The sequence below is a fragment of the Pectinophora gossypiella genome, chromosome 15, assembly GCF_024362695.1.
Source record: "Pectinophora gossypiella chromosome 15, ilPecGoss1.1, whole genome shotgun sequence".
Classification (NCBI taxonomy): domain Eukaryota; kingdom Metazoa; phylum Arthropoda; class Insecta; order Lepidoptera; family Gelechiidae; genus Pectinophora; species Pectinophora gossypiella.
Genome location: NC_065418.1, coordinates 9550800 through 9570294, shown reverse-complemented (window position 1 = coordinate 9570294; position 19495 = coordinate 9550800). Strand labels below are relative to the sequence as shown.

At 36.7% G+C, this 19495-nt stretch overlaps 1 protein-coding gene across 3 annotated transcripts in view; it reads left to right on the top strand.

The window, feature by feature from the left end:
- LOC126373312 (inositol-trisphosphate 3-kinase B) overlaps window positions 1-19454 on the top strand; it is a 154863-nt gene extending 135409 nt beyond the window's left edge. For all 3 annotated transcript variants that reach the window (XM_050019419.1, XM_050019421.1, XM_050019420.1), the window contains 5 exons: window positions 11160-11339; window positions 15552-15624; window positions 16195-16322; window positions 17727-17978; window positions 18524-19454. In XM_050019419.1, coding sequence (XP_049875376.1) covers window positions 11160-11339; window positions 15552-15624; window positions 16195-16322; window positions 17727-17978; window positions 18524-18874 — 984 coding nt within the window. In that variant the 3' untranslated portion in view covers window positions 18875-19454. The remainder of the gene's footprint in view (window positions 1-11159; window positions 11340-15551; window positions 15625-16194; window positions 16323-17726; window positions 17979-18523) is intronic.
- Window positions 19455-19495: the final 41 nt, after the last annotated feature.

Genomic DNA, 19495 nt, shown 5'->3' with positions numbered 1-19495 from the left:
CCTAATAAAAAGTTGTGCCGTGTTTACCAAAACTTACAAGTCTACACGTTCACAAGCTACAACTGCTACAAGTTACTTACATCAGTAAGTAGTAACCGGGACCAACGGCTTAACGTGTCTTCCGAAGCGTGTCTTTTTGAACAATCAGGTGATCAGCTTGTAATGCCCTTACGAAACTAGGGATCACAAAGTGATTTTTGTGATATGTCCCCGCCGGGATTCGAACCCGGTACCTCCGGATCGTGAGCCCAACGCTCAACCACTGGACCACGGAGGCTGTTTTCATCTCCCTTAATGGTATTCCGGTTATTGTACTGAAGATTTGCCAGTCAGATAGGACATGTCATCTTTTTACAAGTATTGTTTCTTTTTTAATTTGTCCGTATGTGTCCTTGAACCGAATAATCGATTACAAAAACGTATTGGTATTAATTTATGCGATGTAAACAGGCTTATGATTTTTTAGTTATGAACTCATAAAATACTTGTTCTTTGTTTATATTTTCCTTCAAGATAAATCACTTACTTAAATTAAGAAACGTCGAATTTCAAACGACGTGAATTTCAAGTTCATCGACTTACACTAGCAACAACAAATATGTATTATTGATGTACCTATATTATGTTATATATTATTTCCTCGTTTGACGTATCATACATTTATTATATTCAAAAAGTAAACAACCCTTGTTTCTGATAAAAGCATAAAAACTCATATTATTCAAACGTCAAGATTATTACGTTGAATATAACATAACATAAACATAAACATAAACAGCCTATATACGTCCCACTGCTGGACACAGGCCTCTCCTCAATCAACCGGAGGGGGTATCGAGCATACTCCACCACGCTACTCCACTGCGGGTTGGTGGAGGTGTTTTAACGGCTAATAGACGAAACAAACGGTTTAACGTGTCCAAACAATCAGGACATTGAATATATTCATTAAAATTGTATTTTGATGATCTTCTACACTGGATAGGTTAACTAAAAGAATACATTATTCGAGATCAGACATTTTACCATAGGTCCATTTTATGCTTAACATCAGCATGTTCATATTTTGAAACTCATCATCATCAATTTAAGAGCCACGCTCTTGTCGGTGTAGCATTTTCCATTCCAGTCTATCAAAGGCCAATTCCTTGACTTCCCTATAAAATAAATCCGTATAAATTTGAAACTAGATGACTGAAATAAATATTGACGAGAGAGAACGAATGAAGACTTTTCCTCATATTCAGATACATTAGCTTAAAGAATAACACTTATTTTATGACAGCATCAAGTGCATATTTATGCTACCCTATGTTTGTTTTTCTTCTATTTCCCAGCAACTTTTTACTTCAAGCTTCGCATGATTACAGTTTATTACGTAAATAATACCACAGCTAGCACAGTTAACAGCCTCCGTGGTCTAGTGGTTAGAGCGTTAGGCTCATGATCTGGAGGTCCGGGTTCGATTCCCGATGGGGACATTGTCGAAATCACTTTGTGAGACTGTCCTTTGTTTGGTAAGGACTTTTCAGGCTTGAATCACCTGATTGTCCGAAAAAGTAAGATGATTCCGTGCTTCGGAGGGCACGTTAAGCCGTTGGTCCCGGCTATTAGCCGTAAAAACACCTCCACCAACCCGCAGTGGAGCAGCGTGGTGGAGTATGCTCCATACACCCTCCGGTTGATTGAGGGGAGGCCTGTGCCCAGCAGTGGGATGTATATAGGCTGTTTATGATGACGTAAATAATAATCGATATTATCATCTCAATCAACTCTGATTGTAAATATTCAACACGACAAGTATCGATTCCCACGGAGAGAATGCCATTCATTATCGATAAGTAGATTTTAATAACACGAATGCGAATGAAAAAGTTGTACGTGCGTACATTGGCTCCTTATTTATGTAACCGGTAGTAGTTACTGTCAGATTATGTGAAAATGAGATATAAATGATGGCTGGTTCCTTTTTGCTCTCTTCTTTACTTGAAAATTATTTTTTTACCTTTGATGGGTCTGCTCTTGGCCTTGCCCGAAGGCATTGACAAGGCCTAAGTCTGAGCGAAGCTGCCTGCTCACTCTGGCCTTGAAAGCACCCGGGTTATATGCATTCGGAAATACAGAAGACGGCAGAGAATTGCAGTTGCGCTCCTTAGCAGTGCGCATAATGAAGGACGATGCGAAGCGCTTTCTGTGAATAGTTGGGATATCCACCAAATAGGGATGGACCCGGCCGTACGTCTGGAAGTCGGAAGAAAAACGGGGGATGGTTGAATGAGCTCATGTAGATCGCGGTCACACTCCCGAAAGATCATTGAAATTCAATTTTCTTGCTCACCTATTAGCTTAGGGGTTTCAAGAACGTCTGCATCTATAGCAGGTATTAGCCGCTCTGCTATTCTTTCTGCTGAAACTCGAGTCATCCTTCACTCTCGCTAATATTTCAACAACATTAGCTCACGACTATATCCCAATTGTATGAACGTAGGAAATTACATGGTTTTATGATATTGTTGTATTCTTCTATTTTGTGGGTTATGAGGTGGATTACCAACCTCATCTCTGATGTAAGGGTTATTATTGAGCCGCCAAAGGACTCTAACATGGCCCACGTCATGTGAGTATGTATGTATGTTAATAGAAATCTTTTCAACCGACTTCTCATAAACTAGGTAAGTATTTCAAAAACTCTCGAAAAGAAGGTAAAGAGAATAATAAGATAATCACAGTTGTTTGTTACTTTTCACGCACCTATCACGGCTCAAAACATTATTATCAACGTCGACTTATTTTAAAATTATATCACTTTGTTTTATATAAACGTGGGGCGTACAGAAGGTACATCTAATGCTTATCTGGCCTTTGTAGCCCTCTTTTGTTTCGAATGCGCAACTCGAAATAACACACAATTGCAGAATTTACTTATCTATTCTATTCTTACGTTAAATATTTTATCGTACGTTTTTCTTTTGCCTAAATATTCTTAATATCCTTATGGTTCCATTGATTGTCATCAAACCATAATTTACTTAGTATGTTCGAAAAACTCCTAGGTTGCCTAAAACCGAATGACTAAGCGAGTTGACTTTAATTCGCCGAACTAAAAATAATTAATAATTTGGATGACCGCATCCGCTTTTTGTTTCATTCACTCTGAATAAGAGTTCGCGTGAATCAAAAATAATAATTATTAATATGTACGTAATAATGACAGAAAGAAACAAAGATGGAAGGAAACTATTTATTGTTAGAAGACGCCAAAGTAAAAATATAATAGAATCAAAAAAAGTGAAACACAAAATGCAATAACAGAGATATAAAAAAACAAAAAAGATATGATGTGGATTGATACAAAGTTTGTAATGTTACATAATTAATTATTCAAAAGCGCTTTTTTTGTGTCGTGTCAGGAGTTTTATGGTAAAAAGCTTCATGTTTGGTGAATACTGAAAAAATACTATTCGTTTCTAACATGACTTTTTCCTTGTCACGAATTTCAAGAGAAGCTGCAAGTTCGTTAGATAACGATTTTGAGGTTTTGCCTACCGCAATAATTGTGTGCGTGTGTGTTAGATAAAAAAATCACATAACTCGCAAAATCGAACGTCTTCATAAAAACCGAACGGAACATTACAAATACCAAGGTTCCCGACGAATGACGTCTACAGAACGATAATAGGTACCATTACTCGGTACGTGAACTCGTAAATATAATAATTACTTACGTTTTCGAGTAATTGGTATTTGCAATAGTAGAGCCGTTGTAGCTCAGTTGGTAGAACGCTTGATTCTCACTTTGAGGTCGCAGGTTCGAAACCCAGCATAGACCTCTAAATCAATGTTTTTAGAATTCAGTTTTGGATCATAAATGATTATCGGGTGCTCAGCAGTGAAGGAAAACATCGTGACGAAATTCATTTCGGAGGTATGTGACCTATTGGGCTGGTTTTCCCATTACGAGTTGGAAGGTCAGACAGTCAGGTCGCTTCTGTAAAAAACCAGACCTGTCAAATCTTCAGGTTAGGTAAGTGGACCTTGTGAAAAACAGGATAACACTAGAGAGATGATGATCGCATTTGCAATAATCATGTACTTACGTCATGATGTTTCTGGTACGAAACATGGGTAGTCTGACGTTTCCAATTATCTTAGAAACTGTACTGTTTTGACTGACTCTAGTACTATATATAATACATAGTCCAAGGCACTGTTCAGTTGTCGAAAAGATCAATGTTTCCACAAATGATCCTGTTAAACTATGTGGACTTGCGGCAGCTAGTTGAAAAAATGCTTGAGTCTTCTTATGAGGTCGGGGGTTAAACTACAGCATGAGCAATGATTTTCCAATTTATTTTATAATTCAGGTTTGGATATTAAATGATTATCATGTACTCTGGTTAAACAAAAACATCGTGTAGAAACCTATTTACCCTGAAAATTTCAAAGGCATGTGCCTTAACCTGTAATTGGGCTGGGTTTTCCCTACGGGTTGGAAGTTCAGACACACAGCTGCTACTGCAAAATAACCGGACCTGTCAAATCTGCAGGTTAGGTAAGCGGACCCTGTGAAAACGGGATAAAGCTTCTTTTCTCTCCTATTTTTGTCCGTGTCTCTGTGTTTTTATTTTTTGTGACCTACATGGTAAAGATAGAGTTTCTCTAGTAGCTTTAGGTAGAAGTTGATTTGCTATTATAATAATATGAAAAGATTATTCAACCTGTGTTTAGTTTACCAAAAGTGCTGTAACGCACACTACTAGCCACTACCAGCCACAATACACCACTACACACTACCAGCAGCTACCAGTAGCTTGACCAGTAGTTAGGCTGCGTTGAATACTCTTCGGTTCAATCAGTGGCATCTATATATAGGCTTTATGGTATTTCAGGTAATTCCAAACCGATGCTTCCGTTATGATAGGGCATTGCCAGGGCTATATAAATCAGCCTAAGCGTTTGTTATGCGGGTTCCCTATTTTAATATATGGGTTTTAAAATGATGACGGCAAGGGCATTGCTGTTCCTTGACTGCACTTAAAGGGATGTTAGGTAAGGTGAATTAAATGTAGATTGTTGTTGTGTTACGATCTTGTCGCATCTTGCAATACCTAGACCCACAAAAGCATTTCAACTTGTGGAAAGAGCTTCAAGTCGTAAAAAGTTTCATCATTACAAGCACGAAGCAGCATGACGGACTATTGTTACTCTCTTTGTTAACGCGCTAATGTCATGTTTGACTACCTGTAGTGTATGGTGGTTTTGTATAAGGGTTTACCCAGGATTAGAAAATCTTCGAAGACCATTATTATAATAGTACTATCGTTTAAAATCGCGCGTCGTGAATCCCAACGTGATATCCCAGCCTAATACTTATGGAAAAACCGGTACTTGTAGGCAAAAAATGTTATATTATGATTCTTCCTTTAAGCTACGGTCATTCGTAGAATAAACACAGAGTTATTGCCTTGTCAAAATTAGAAAGTGTCCATGTTTACTCGACTAATGAGTCGACTTTCGTCTGGAAATACTCTTGATCTCAGACCAAATTTGAGTATCTATCCTTAATGCTTAGTTGAAAAGCTAACCGAGCCCTAAGAATAACATCAACAACAATTTTTAGATTTCCAAAAGCATTTTTCCCTGCAAGTGCGGTTCACGTTTCCAGTTCTGTCTGTTTCAAGTCAGCAAAACCAGAATTGGACCAATCGGTCGGCAGTGCATATGTAACGCGCGCATTGACGTCATTTCATGGTGGTGACGAGTTGACTCACAACGGATAACTAAATGCGGTTTATATTGGCAAAGCTTGCCGATGACGATTCAGTACTTTGCTACACCTCGGATTGTGAACTATTGGATTGGAATTTTGAACATTTCGGGTCATTGACTTGTGATAGTGATCATGTACATCGGAAGCATTTGTGTTGACGTGAAGGGATTTATGGATGTTGTGGGTGTTGCCTATCTTTCTAACACTAAAAAGGTATGTGTGCAAGTCTGAAGTTGGTATTAAGTTGCCGCGCCAATATTTCTTACAAGGATTTTTGGGTTCATATACTTTTATATATTTTTAATAATCCATAAATTTGAATAAATACTTGTATTCAATTGAATAGCAAAATTTTAAGTATAGTTTTGTTATTGAAATTATTATTTATATTGGCATTTGTCTCAATAATCTAACACATAATAACGTATTTTAAATGTTCGTCGTACTTGGAATCTATGACATGTCCGAGGGAATAAGCAATATGGCATTGAAGATTTTCTCTTAATGTTTGATAATAGGGAGCGCATCAGATAGGTACTTATAACAAAAACACTGACAAACATAATTCATAACATGTATTATACACTTGTAACTTTAAGGGTTGTTATAAGGGTTGAAAGGTCTTCTTCCATCGTGTGGGTTGTGAGATGGATTACCAAAACCATCAACCCTGGTGTCAGGGTTACTATTGAGCCGCCAAAGGCCCCTGACATGGCTCACGTAACGACTACTTATTTACATCAGTAAGTACGAGTAGTAACCGGGACCAACGACTTAACGTCTCACGGATTATCTTACTTTCGGACAATCTGGTGATCAGCCAGTAATGTCCTAACTAAACTAGGGACCACAAAGTAATTTTTGTGATATGTCCCCACCGGGAATTGAACCCGGGACCTCCGGATCGTGAGCCCAACGCTCAACCACTGGGCCATGGAGGTCGTTAAAAGTTGAAAGGTCTTTCAGCATTCGTAACGGCAGTAGATGAATTAAGGTACCTATTCACCTACAAGCTATTATGATTATTTTATTATTTTATATATTTCTTTAGACGTATTCAGTGACACACCCACTTTTATGATAAGACGAAAAAAGTTTCTTATAATTCTTAGGTATTAGTTTAGCTATAAATTGTTATAGGGAGGTTAAAAAAATATATTTTAAAATTTTATAGCTTTGTGCCTATTAATATTTTTTATCTGCTTTAATTTCGGCCTTTGAAGTTAGACGTTTAGTACGATCTAGTCTTGCGTGTATGAAACGATTGATGAATGTAGAGGAAGCAAGAGAAGTATGTCAGGATCGAAGCAAATGTAATTCCATTTCCACGTTTATGTATGTATGTTGGCCTTCGGGTTAATCTGTTAAGTTTCCACTCTACTATTAGGTATTGAGAAATGTTAACTGTCTACACTATACGTACATAGTTATCACAACTGTCGCCTTATACTTAGTGAAAACCTCGGAAGCGCATTTTCGTAAAATCACATTAAGCCGTGATTTTCATCAATAAAATCTCAAAACATGAGTATGTTAGGTTCATTCAATTTTGGAATGAAAATCGTTACACGTTAAGCCGTTGGTCCCGGCTATTAGCCGTAAAAACACCTTCAACTCGCAGTGGAGCAGTGTGGTGGAGTATGCTCCATACCACCTGCGGTTGCTTAAGGGGAGGTCTGTGTCCAGCAGTGAGACGTATGTAGGCTGTTTATGTATTGAAAATAGCGTGTGGATTGCGAGGTTTTGTTGAAGCAAATCACATCAGAATGTGTTTTTTATAGGCACTTATGGGGCTACAAGACGACGATATATTATAACTTGTAGTCCATCGAAGGTTTTGTAAAGTGTTTGAATACAGAAGGCAAACAAAAAAACAACAGGAAAGCGCGTGAGAAAATGTAAATCCCATGAATTGAGACTTGAGATGTTTGTTATCATTTTAATTAACGTTATTATGTTAATTGTTGTAGATCGCTTTAATTGCTTTGCGCGTGATTTTGATTTACAACTTCCATCTAGCACGAGCTTTTGATGTAGGTACTTACTTATAAAAAAAAAAACCGACCGAACACTAATGATATAACTCTCCGGTTATTTTAAGTAACTATCCTGCGGTTTGATGACGATTTTACACGTCATTTACATTTTTTTAAACATGTACCGGAAAAGTTGATGTGAACTCACCGATTCAAACCTATAACCTTCAGTTTTAAATGGCGATGCACTACCTGGCTGTTGACTTTACATAACTTATCTAATATCGATATAAAACAGGTATATTTTTATGTCCAGTTCGAAGTAAATGGAATTCCATGGCTTATGCTTAGCTCAGTGGGAAATAGGCATGAGTTTATACATGTGTGTGCTTCTATGCTGTTCAGCAGGGCTAACATATGCAACGTGATAAAATTATCGATCGATTCAGATGAAATCGATAAGTTTGCTTTTTTCCCTATCAAGCGTGGCTGGTGATTTTGTTCGTATTTTGACAGAAAAACATGACTTATTTGGGTTCACATATAAGCACTAATCGACAAAACGACATAATTATATCGTCAGAATCGATAAAATGACCGTGACAAAATTTTATCACGTAGATGAAAATCATAGAATAAAACACATTCAGCTGCTGTCTCCCCGGGTATGTCGTAGAATCCGACAGACGGATTGTGTCCTTTCTGACATGATAGACTGATCACTGTGGGTTTTGGCTGATAAGTATACTGATCTCTGGTCACCATGAGGTTCATCACATCCATCTTAGGATTTCGTATCAACAGTGGATGCAAGTTGTACTTGATTATTTGTGGCTCTGCCCAAATCATTAGGTATTGCGGGCATGAGTTTATGTGTGTATGTATGTGTGTATACAGGGGGGGGGGTTAAAATGGCCACATCAAAGAAATTCATCTAAAAAAGCAATATTGCAATTTGACATTTGCGCATATAAAATAAATAAGTGCGTAATGCAAACAACTGTCACATAGCAATATATCTTTCTTAGATGAATTGCTTCGGTGTGGCCATTTTAAAACCCCAGGTTTTTAAGCGATAATGAGATTATAAAGACTTGTTTTTCTCTATAATGATCAATAAACGATTATTGATGTCAATTTAATAAGTCATTAATTTCATCATCAACATCACTATACGTAAGTCCACTTATACCTACGTCAGTCTTACACTGTTTGATACATAGCATGTTATCACGGATATGACGATTATTTGAATCTTGTTTTTTATACTTATATTATAATTAAGTTATTGAGTAGTATAAGATCAAACAGGTTAAATCGTTTTATGATAAGGTCATAATCCTTAGTTTCATCTTATAAAATTTGGTTAAAGTTATTAGCTTTAGCTTTAGTGATTGATGAATTTTAGAAGAAATTTTATTGACAATAATAGCATTGAACCCAAATATTTTAGCACCGATATTACTTATGAGAAATCTGACTAAATACAAAAGGAATTACATGTGTTTGTACGTAGGAGATCAATTGTTTAGTGGTAAAATTATCAGTGACTGCTAAATATAACAATGCATAACATCATGCTTTTTTTGACGTGACTTATTGTAGATTTACCGCAAACGGCATTAACTACTTGGCCGGCCAAATGGGGAGCGCTGGGGGCTCTCACCCGGTACAATATTTAAGACAACAGGCCTGAGTGTACCCAGTTGGGCGCTAACCTCACTTCAGGGCGTCGTTTGAGAGGATAATATTTGAAAGAATTAATCTACCCTAGTGGATCGATAGCGATAAGCGCTGAATGAGGGACATCGTCGGCCACGCCGGCGGGGCTGGTATCGGGGTTCTCTCGAAGGAGCAGACACATTGTTTTGTTGAATTTTAACAGAGTTCAGAAATATTAATGTCGATTCAGTAAATATCAGGAAAAATCTAACACTGAGCTTTTAAGAACTTAGAAGTTCCGGCGTAATTAGATAAGGCAATTATCAAACGAACACCACCGTCTCGCCGCGCGGACGAGCGGCACTCGTGCAATGTGTCAGGCTAGGTTAGGTTTAGGTAATCCAGTGATGATTACCATACAAGTCAATGTGACATAAAAGCGCCAACGCGTCGGTGCGCGGTATCGTGTGGTAATCATTACCTCGAGGTAATGTGAGTTTACCGTATTACCCCAGACAGCTTTTTGTTTTTTTTTTGTAGATTTGCCGCAGATGGCATTAACTACTTGGCCGGACAAATCACAGACAGCATAATAATGTATTTACAATTTTGTAGTTTCCTAGGTCAAACATGAATTATGAAATTCTGATTTAGTAATCACGGAGGCCGTTAAGTGATGATAATTTATATTTTGCCGAGTATTTTGTTTTTTGTTATAAAGACAGATCTAAAACTGTCAAAAAACGTTTTCGTATGTCTATATTTAACTTGTTTATAAATTTTGATAGGTATGAGAATTGTAATAAACTAACTAACACCTAATAGTTAAAAACCACGCGCATCTAACTGTACTTATGTTTTATTTCAATTCCTAAGGCAAAAATTGCATGATTGCGTCATAATTTTTCTACTAACTACGTAACGCTCTACAAATGGAACAGGCAATTAATTGTAATGACTATGCGTCACTGCTGGCGTATTTATAATTAAGTACCTACACGCTTTTCCAATGCTCTTGCGCAGCGGGAAAAAGATCCTTTGAATGAACACGAGGAAGAAGTAGAAATACGTTTTATTTGCCTTTGAAAAGGAATTATTATAACAGGAATTGTTTTTTTTTTTAAATAGCACTAAAATATAGATTGTGAGTTCACTTCACAAAGAACTTATTGCGTATGTAATGACTGTAGAATAGTTTTAAATTGAAACATAGGGAATATTTCCTCACAAGAACCAATTTGTACGAACAAGAAACTTACTCTTTGTTTAGAGATAAGCTTACCTGTACTATCTGTTTTCTTTGTGTCTATTTTATTGTGTACTAGCGACCCGTCCCGGCTTCGCTCGGGTGCAATGCTGAGGAAAAAATGAAATTATTTACGACATCACAATAAAAACCTCAAAAATAACAGTATTTCTCCACTATTTAATGGATGTTATTATACATTTAAACCTTCCTCTTGAATCACTCTATCTATTAAAAAAAAACTGCATCAAAATCCGTTGCGTAGTTTTGAAGATTTAAGCGTACATAGGGATATAGAGGGGCGGAAGGCAAGAGGGTAACCACTGCGCTATTTTTCCCTGAGAAAAGTAGCATGGAAATGCTGCACCGACAAGAGCGTGGCTCTTAAATTGATGATGATGAGGGATATAGGGACAGAAAAAGCGACTTTGTTTTATACTATGCAGTGATAAATAAATAAGAAACATTCACTCGTGTTTAACACACCCTTTTTCTCACTTTCCAGCAATCAGAAAGATGGCGTAAACTCCGCAACATTGTGCAGTGGACGCCGTTCTTCCAGACCTATAAGAAGCAGAGGTATCCCTGGGTTCAGCTTGCTGGGCATCAGGGCAACTTCAAGGCAGGACCTGACCAGGGTACCATACTCAAGAAGCTATGTCCTCAGGAGGAAAGATGCTTTCAGGTGAGGAAGAATTTGTAGTTTATTAATTTAATTTGTAGTTTAGTAATTATTTTATACATTAGTATTAGGTGTATAATTATGTGCTTAGACTTCAGAGCCCAGTTTTTCAATGTTTTTTTGATTCCCCAACCAGCTGCAGCTGAAAATCAGCGTCATAGTCTAGCTACAGCTAGGCTGTGACATTTGCTGAGCTGAAGCCGTTTCGGCATTAAGTATAATAATTATTACGTAACTTAATTACTTTTCAGTAAGTCTTCTTATCCTGTGAGTTGTGAACCCTAGTGTCAGGGTTACTATTGAGCCGCTAAAGGCCCCTTATATGACTCATGTAATGACTACATACTTACATAAGTAAGTAGTAATCGGGACCAACTGCTTAACATGCCTTCCGCAGCACGGATCATCTTACTTTCGGACAATCAAGTCAACCAAACTAGGGATCACAATGTGATTTTTGTGACATGTCCCCACCGGGATTCGATCTCGGGGCCTCCGGATGGTGAGTCCAGCGCTAAACTACTGGACCACGGAGGCCGTTAAGTAATAATAATTTATGTTTTGCCGAGTATTTTGTTTTCATTATTATAGCTTTCTTTAATTATTAGTAGTTTGATCAAAAATGGTTACCTAATTATGCTATAGAAACTAGTAACCGAAGGTAAAGATAAAGGTATATTTAGGTATTGATGTAACAACAGATGTATTAAGAATTACTCATTTAATTTAATTTAATTTATTTAATTTATTTATTTTTTTGTCTCATATTTTTTCGTGTAAAACCGTAATGCTTGTCTGTTCTGGACATTACTTGAATCACCTGAAGTTTTTACAATACCGTTACGTTATCTTTCTTATATTACAAGACATTGATCTGACACCATAACCTTTGAAGAACAAAGATCAATGACCTTTTGAAAACATCCACAAAAAGTATTCAATCAAAGAATTGGAAAAGTCATGTAAAAAATTCGATATCATCGTGATGGGGACAATGATATGTTTTGAATGTGAATAGATCAATTTGGCACAGGACAATAAGCCAAAAAGTAACATGTCAAGGTCAATGACCTTGTTAATTTTAGCTTTGTTTTAATAAATGTTGAACGAAACTTCTAGCCATTAATGTTAGCTATGATTATTTGCAATTAGTAGTTGTTATAAATAATGTAAGCAAGGAAAGTTATCAGAATGGAAGCAAACAGAATTCTATAGTCTCTGCTTACCCCGGTGGGAATAAATTTAGGTATCTTCTTTGACGTTATTGATCTAAAATGGAGTGAAATGATTTTTTCATATACTTACTTACTTTTAAATAGTTTTGCAAATAAAGGAAGCAGTATTTGCAAAAAGATATCGTGAGGAAAAGAGATAAATATACTTCATAAGTTTTAGCTATTACATTGGTGAAAGCAAGAATTCCATCAGACCTGTTGATTCATAGAGGGAAATATAGTAGTTACTAGTTAGGGTATTTCCCATTAGCATGAGACTATGAGTTCATTGTAGGTTTTCTATTAAAAAAACTATTATTTATTATTTAGTCGCCACCCGTGGTCGACACAAAGGGGGAAAACTACATTGGGAAGCTATTTATACCCAGACATACCTACTTAATTCAGGGCCCGATACCGACCGCGATTGCGTGGTCGACGATTTCCCTCATTCAGCGCTTACCAATGCGGCGGATAAGAAAATGACAGGTATAACTTAAAATAAACTTAGATGGTGTGTACCGGAATCAGCAGCAATATTTAATTTATTGTAAGTATCTAACTATCTTGGTTCGTGGTTAGAGCGTTAGGCTCACGATCTGGAGGTCCGGGTTCGATTCCCGATGGGGACATTGTCGAAATCACTTTGTGAGACTGTCCTTTGTTTGGTAAGGACTTTTCAGGCTTGAATCACCTGATTGTCCGAAAAGTAAGATGATTCCGTGCTTCGGAGGGCACGTTAAGCCGTTGGCCCCGGCTATAACACCTCCACCAATCCGCATTGGAGCAGCGTGGTGGAGTATGCTCCATACCCCCTCCGGTTGATTGAGGGGAGGCCTGTGCCCAGCAGTGGGACGTATATAGGCTGTTGATGATGATGATCTAACTATCTACCTGTATCAGCCTAAATTGATATCCAATTTTGGGCGTAGGCCTCTTCGATGTTCTTCCACTTCCGACGATCTTGGGCTGACGACATCCAGTCATATCCTGCGTGCCGTCCGATGTCGTCCTTCCATATCATTGGTGGTCTTCCTCGCGGTCTCGTGAATGCTCATTCAAGCTATTCAAGCAATCTCCCGGTCCATCTTTCTTTGCTCATTCGAGCAATGTATCCCGTCCATCTAATTAATTATATTCCATCAATCCACGATAGCGGTACTCTCTTGACGATGTCTTAGTAATTGCTACCTTACTATAGATAGCATCTATTCTACCAACATTATCGGTAAAACAATCTTCAATGATACATTTGGAAACCTCGTTATTATTGATAGCCGACCAACAGGCGTCACATATTTGGTCAACACAAATTCAACTCCTTTCTTCTGCGACAATTTGTGCTATTATGTCACAAATACATCAAAATGTATTTTAAACCGTATAATGAGTCAACACACCATTCAACAAATTCGACATGTCTTCAGCGTGAAGCGAACCAATTGACGTCATTCATTGTCTTTCCACAGTATTTCGACATCTTAAGTGCGTCACGCAGTTGCTTCAACTTGTATTCAAATAATTTAATTTGTAGTTACGCAATTTATAACTTCGTGTCAATGACCGGCCCAATACCATCAATATCTACCTTAACTGTTATATATAATGTTACCGTTTTCTTATATTTGATACAGTTACCAATGACAATAATTTATTAGTTTAATTATTACTCATTGTGGACAAAATATTACGTTGTTGCTAAGAAAGTACAAACATTATACCTATTTGTAGGTATATCATTGTTTGACGTCAGAACGTTAACAATAACTTAATGAGATATGAGCAGGGCTGTCCAAAAATAACAATATTATAAAGTTTCAAACTTTTCTCTTGAGCTATTTTCTGGATATGCATGTAATCTTGAAAGGGACTCTTTACCACTGATAGTTCAAAATTTGAACATTCACTTTCAAATCTATGATATTTTCGATTTTATGTATATTGTATGTATATAATAAGACGTTGACATTGACGTAGGTAAAAATTTTGTACTATTTTTAAAGGCCAACAAAACGGTCAAAATCAAAATCGCTTTATTTCATTTTAAAACCTTAGATATACCTACTAAAATATCATATTACTAATCTACAAAAGCTGAAATTCTGGCAACCCTATTCAGTGGGTTTCTTTTAATGTCCAGTTTATTTTGTAATTGACGGTAATTAGAACAATGTTGACGTTAGTGTATTTTCGGAATAGTTGGTCCAGTTTTACAATAGGTTTCTAGTTCATGGTATTGTCGTGTCCTTGTTCCATAAGACCATCGTCCTGATTAACTGTGTTCTCATTTAAAAAATATCCTTTACATCTCGCTTACGCCAATTTTTGATCCATACGCAGTCAGTTCTTTTTCTCTTTTTAATGATTGTATGTATATAATGGTTTGAAAATGAAAACAGAACCTCTTCGATACATTTCATCATCTCTCTAGCGTTATCCCGTTTTTAACGGGATCTGCCTACCTAACGTGTAGATTTGGCAGGTCCGGTTTTTTATAGAAGCGACCCCTCTCCGATTTATCTCATCATCATCAGCCCATAAATGTCCCCACTGCTGGGGCACGGGCCTTCCCTATGGATGGATAGGGAGATCGGGCCTTAAACCATCACGCGGGCCCAGTGCGGATTGATGGTTATTAACGACTGCTAATGCAGCCGGGACCAACGGCTTAACGTGCCTTCCGAAGCACGGAGGAGCTCGAGATGAAAACTTTTTTTTGTGGTCACCCATCCTATGACCGGCCTTTGCGAAAGTTGCTTAACTTCAACAATCGCAGACCGAGCGCGTTTACCGCTGCGCCACCGAGCTCTTCCCGATTTATCTAGCTACAAGAAATATTGCCAACTTCGGAACAGAATGTGGGCAACTAAATATCCGGTTCTTCAGTAGCTTTCATTCCCTATTCATTTCAGAAGCGGAGATAAAGAAGAATGAGCAGATGTGGATCTCATAATGATATTTGTATGACGTTATACTTATGGTATTGTTTTGATTGTTACAGCTGCTGATGAAAGATGTTCTGCGGCCGTTCGTCCCCGAATATAAGGGACAAGTGCAGTCAGACGACGGAGAACGTATCCTTTTTCATGCAAAAATTAACAATATAATTCTTCAGACGTAATATCTAGTTACTATATATCGCCGAATATAGAAAAAAAATCGTTAGAACGACCACGGTTTGTGTTTTTGAATCTCTAAGTTAATTTTGGGCTCTAATTTAAAAAAAAAAAAAAACAAAACTTTTAAGTGAGTGGGTTAAAGTTTGGCACAAGCGTAAAGTAATTAATGACAGATATTTCAATAGCCCCCTCCGGTTGATTGAGTGGAGGCCTGCGCCCAGCAGTGGGACGTATATAGGCTATTTATTTTATGTTATGTATGTTATTTCAATAGCCAATGATTTTATGTAATGTTAATGATAGACATTAAATGAATATCTCCTTTATTTAGTAATCAGAATTTCATGGCCCAATTGTTAGCAACTTGGCTAACCCACTGACCATGTAATATTCGTAGCCCCTCAAAAATTGTCATAGTGATCCAGTTATCGTAACTTATCTATAAGTAGGTGAGATTATGGTCAAACGCAAACCATGTCTTTGTATGTCTTCATCACATGAATTTCCTTAACAACCCCTGATCAGTATACCTTCAACTACAAGACTTGCTGAGCGACTTCGACTGTCCGTGTGTGATGGACTGCAAGATCGGAGTCAGGACCTACCTCGAGGAGGAGCTGGCTAAAGCCAAGGAGAAGACCAAGTTGAGAAAGGTATGGAGGCTTCTTTATTGTACACACTTTTTGTAATTACAACACATAATAACGGGTTCTTACCGCGTTTAAAGCAGGGATATGAGACTCACATCCCTGCTTCTGCTTTATGGCAGATATCCCTGCTTTAAACGCGGTAAGAACCCGTTATTATGTGTTTTAATTATGATAATAACCGCGTAAATTTAAAACACTTTGTACTTTCTTTTAGACACAAATCTTCAGTATTTTAATAGTCAGTCTCTTTCATTTGTTCGTTTGTGTCACGTGTGCAATAATAGGCCTATGGTGATGATGGTGATACTTTAATATTTTTATTAATATTTATCTTAAAGCATAGGCGAGCTTGTATCTAATTGGGATGATTAAACATTTCTACACTTCTTCCCTAGATTCCCCACTGGTTGATATTTTTCAACTTTGTGTGCGGAATATTCGAACATTACTCTTATTATCTGTAAAAAGTACCTTGCGAACTTTTAACAAGTTTGTCCATAATAATATAAGTTTGACGTTAATAAAGTCATATGCCTATCATCTGTAACTTACCTAATATATCTTGGAGCTATCGTATGGTATTCGTAGGTACTTTATGTGTACGTTTGACTGATAAAAATCACAAATAATTTATTTGACGACCAACCACGAGGGACAATGTGGTCACATTTTATTATTTTAATAGTACTTATCTGTTTGTTTTCATACTAAATTATCTCAATTACCGTGTTATTAGCCATATAAAACTATTTTCGCATTTTTATATTCACTTCTGAGATAAAAATACAGAAATATGCAAACAACGTCATTTGAAACTAAAATTATCTGTTTAAACGTATCGTGCCTACTTAACCTTCTTAGTTGAGAAACAAGGAATTTTATACCTTTTGACAGCGTAATAAAGTTTAGATACTATTATGATTGTTAAACGTAGATAAAACGTGTTTTTTTTCATTAATGTCATTTACACTTGACAGATAAGAAATAGATTTTACGTAGTATGTAAAACATAAACGACTCTTCGCGTAATCCCACCCTATACTAACATGAGATTGATCACAGTACCGACTTGTTATTATTTGTACAATGTAAATACAAACATACTTAATACTTTTGACGCAAAAATGACACCAAAGTAATAGATTATAAAGTATTAGTTATTGTAATTAAATCGTAATCGTTATTAGTAAAACGTACTTGCTATAGCTTTTCTCGACTCATATTGCAAGGCATATTTGCTCATTCTAGTGCCAAGTCAAACAGGCTAAAATTACTGTTATATCGTGTCCATTGAAATGAAGAAAAAGAGTAATTTAGTTTTGATTCTTTTTGAACTGTACCAAAACTCAATGTTGTTTAAAGTTACTGTAAACTTGATAATAAAAGAATATCTCTGTTTTCTTTCAGGATATGTACGAGAAAATGATCCAGATTGACCCAAAGGCGCCAACGGATGAGGAGCACAGAAGTAAAGGAGTCACTAAACCCAGATACATGATCTGGAGAGAAACCATCAGTTCCACGGCCACTCTTGGCTTCAGAATAGATGGCGTGAAGAAGGCTGATGGCACCAGCTCTAAAGACTTCAAAACGACGAAAACCAGGGAGCAAATTGTGGAAGCTTTTAAAGAGTTCACCAATAACTTCCCTAATGCCGTGGTAAGTTTATTTTTATTTTTTTCCACTAAACGACTTCAATGAAAATACCAGAGGGAAAAAAAATGCTGTCAATTTTTTATGATTACATTGGCCCCGATTCCTGCAGACACCGCCTAATTTTATTTTAGGTTATATCCGTCATTTTCGTATCCGTCGAAAAGGAAAGGGACGGATGATTCACAGCTCTTAATTTTAGGAAGAATGAGTAAATGAATGAATAACCCGGGCGAATCAAAAGGTACGTCGCTGGTATGCATTCCGTTTGACGTGCTGTCTACTTAACTTTGTCGGGTTATTTTGACGGATGTAAAATTTTTAGACGGTTGGTTTAGATTTGTGCTTAAAATTGACGTGTGTTCCATAAATTGTTATGCTTGTCGATTACCCGTCCCTTTCCTTTTCGGCGGATAAGAAAATGACAGATATAACTTAAAATAAAATTAGACGGTATTTACAGGAATTAGCACCATTGTTGTTTTAATTTAAGTAATTTGTAAAGTACCGATAAAATCAATATCTAACTTTACTTTTTTCTTAATTTCCAGCCATGCTACCTTGAGAGATTGAAGAACATCAGAGCAACACTTAAAGAGTCCCACTTTTTTAGAACACACGAGCTCATTGGCAGCTCTCTACTCTTCGTCCACGATAAAAGAAGAGCCTCCGTTTGGATGATTGACTTCGCAAAGACTGTCCCTGTACCAGATGAGGTCAATATTGACCACGATTCAGCATGGAAAGTCGGCAACCACGAAGATGGATACCTCATCGGCCTAAACAACCTCATATCCATCTTCGAATCTCTACTTAAAGATGACAACGGGAATATCGATCAGTGTTATTCAAAAACTCTAGATACAAGTAAAAGTGTCATACAAGATAGCTTCGAGACTTGAACATTTTGACAATTAATCTCACTTTGAGATCTTGACATGTGCCGAAGCACTAGTGACAGCAAGTACTGTAAAGACGACGAGAGTTCAGAAGACGTACATAATGTAACTCAAGTGTTTTGTAAATAATCATAGTATTATTTAGCTATTGTAATACTAAGTTGTTTGAAATACTCAGCGTAGGATAGGTCCACCAATTTTGTGTTAACTCATTTCTATTTTGTTGTGATTATGGAAGATTTGCAATGGTTTAATTTGAACTTTTATGGTGTATTAATTACTTACGTCACTTATATTTGCACAATTTTAATTATCCACTTCATTAGAAAATGGAAATGGATTACATTTGTGTTTCCTGTATAGGTATCTATGTAAGTACCTATTTTGTTATTGTAAAAATGTAATATGGTTTAATTTTCGCTTCTTTAAGCGGTTGATAAACTAGGTTTTAATGAAGCACGTAATATTTATTTCGATGTTAGTGCATACACTATATTAGTGTAATTTTTAGTTATTTTTATTATTATTAAGAGTACATAAGGCTATAGTATATCTGATGATACAATTAAAACATATCACATTATTTTAGTGTTCTCATTACAACCCTCTTTAAAAATATTAACA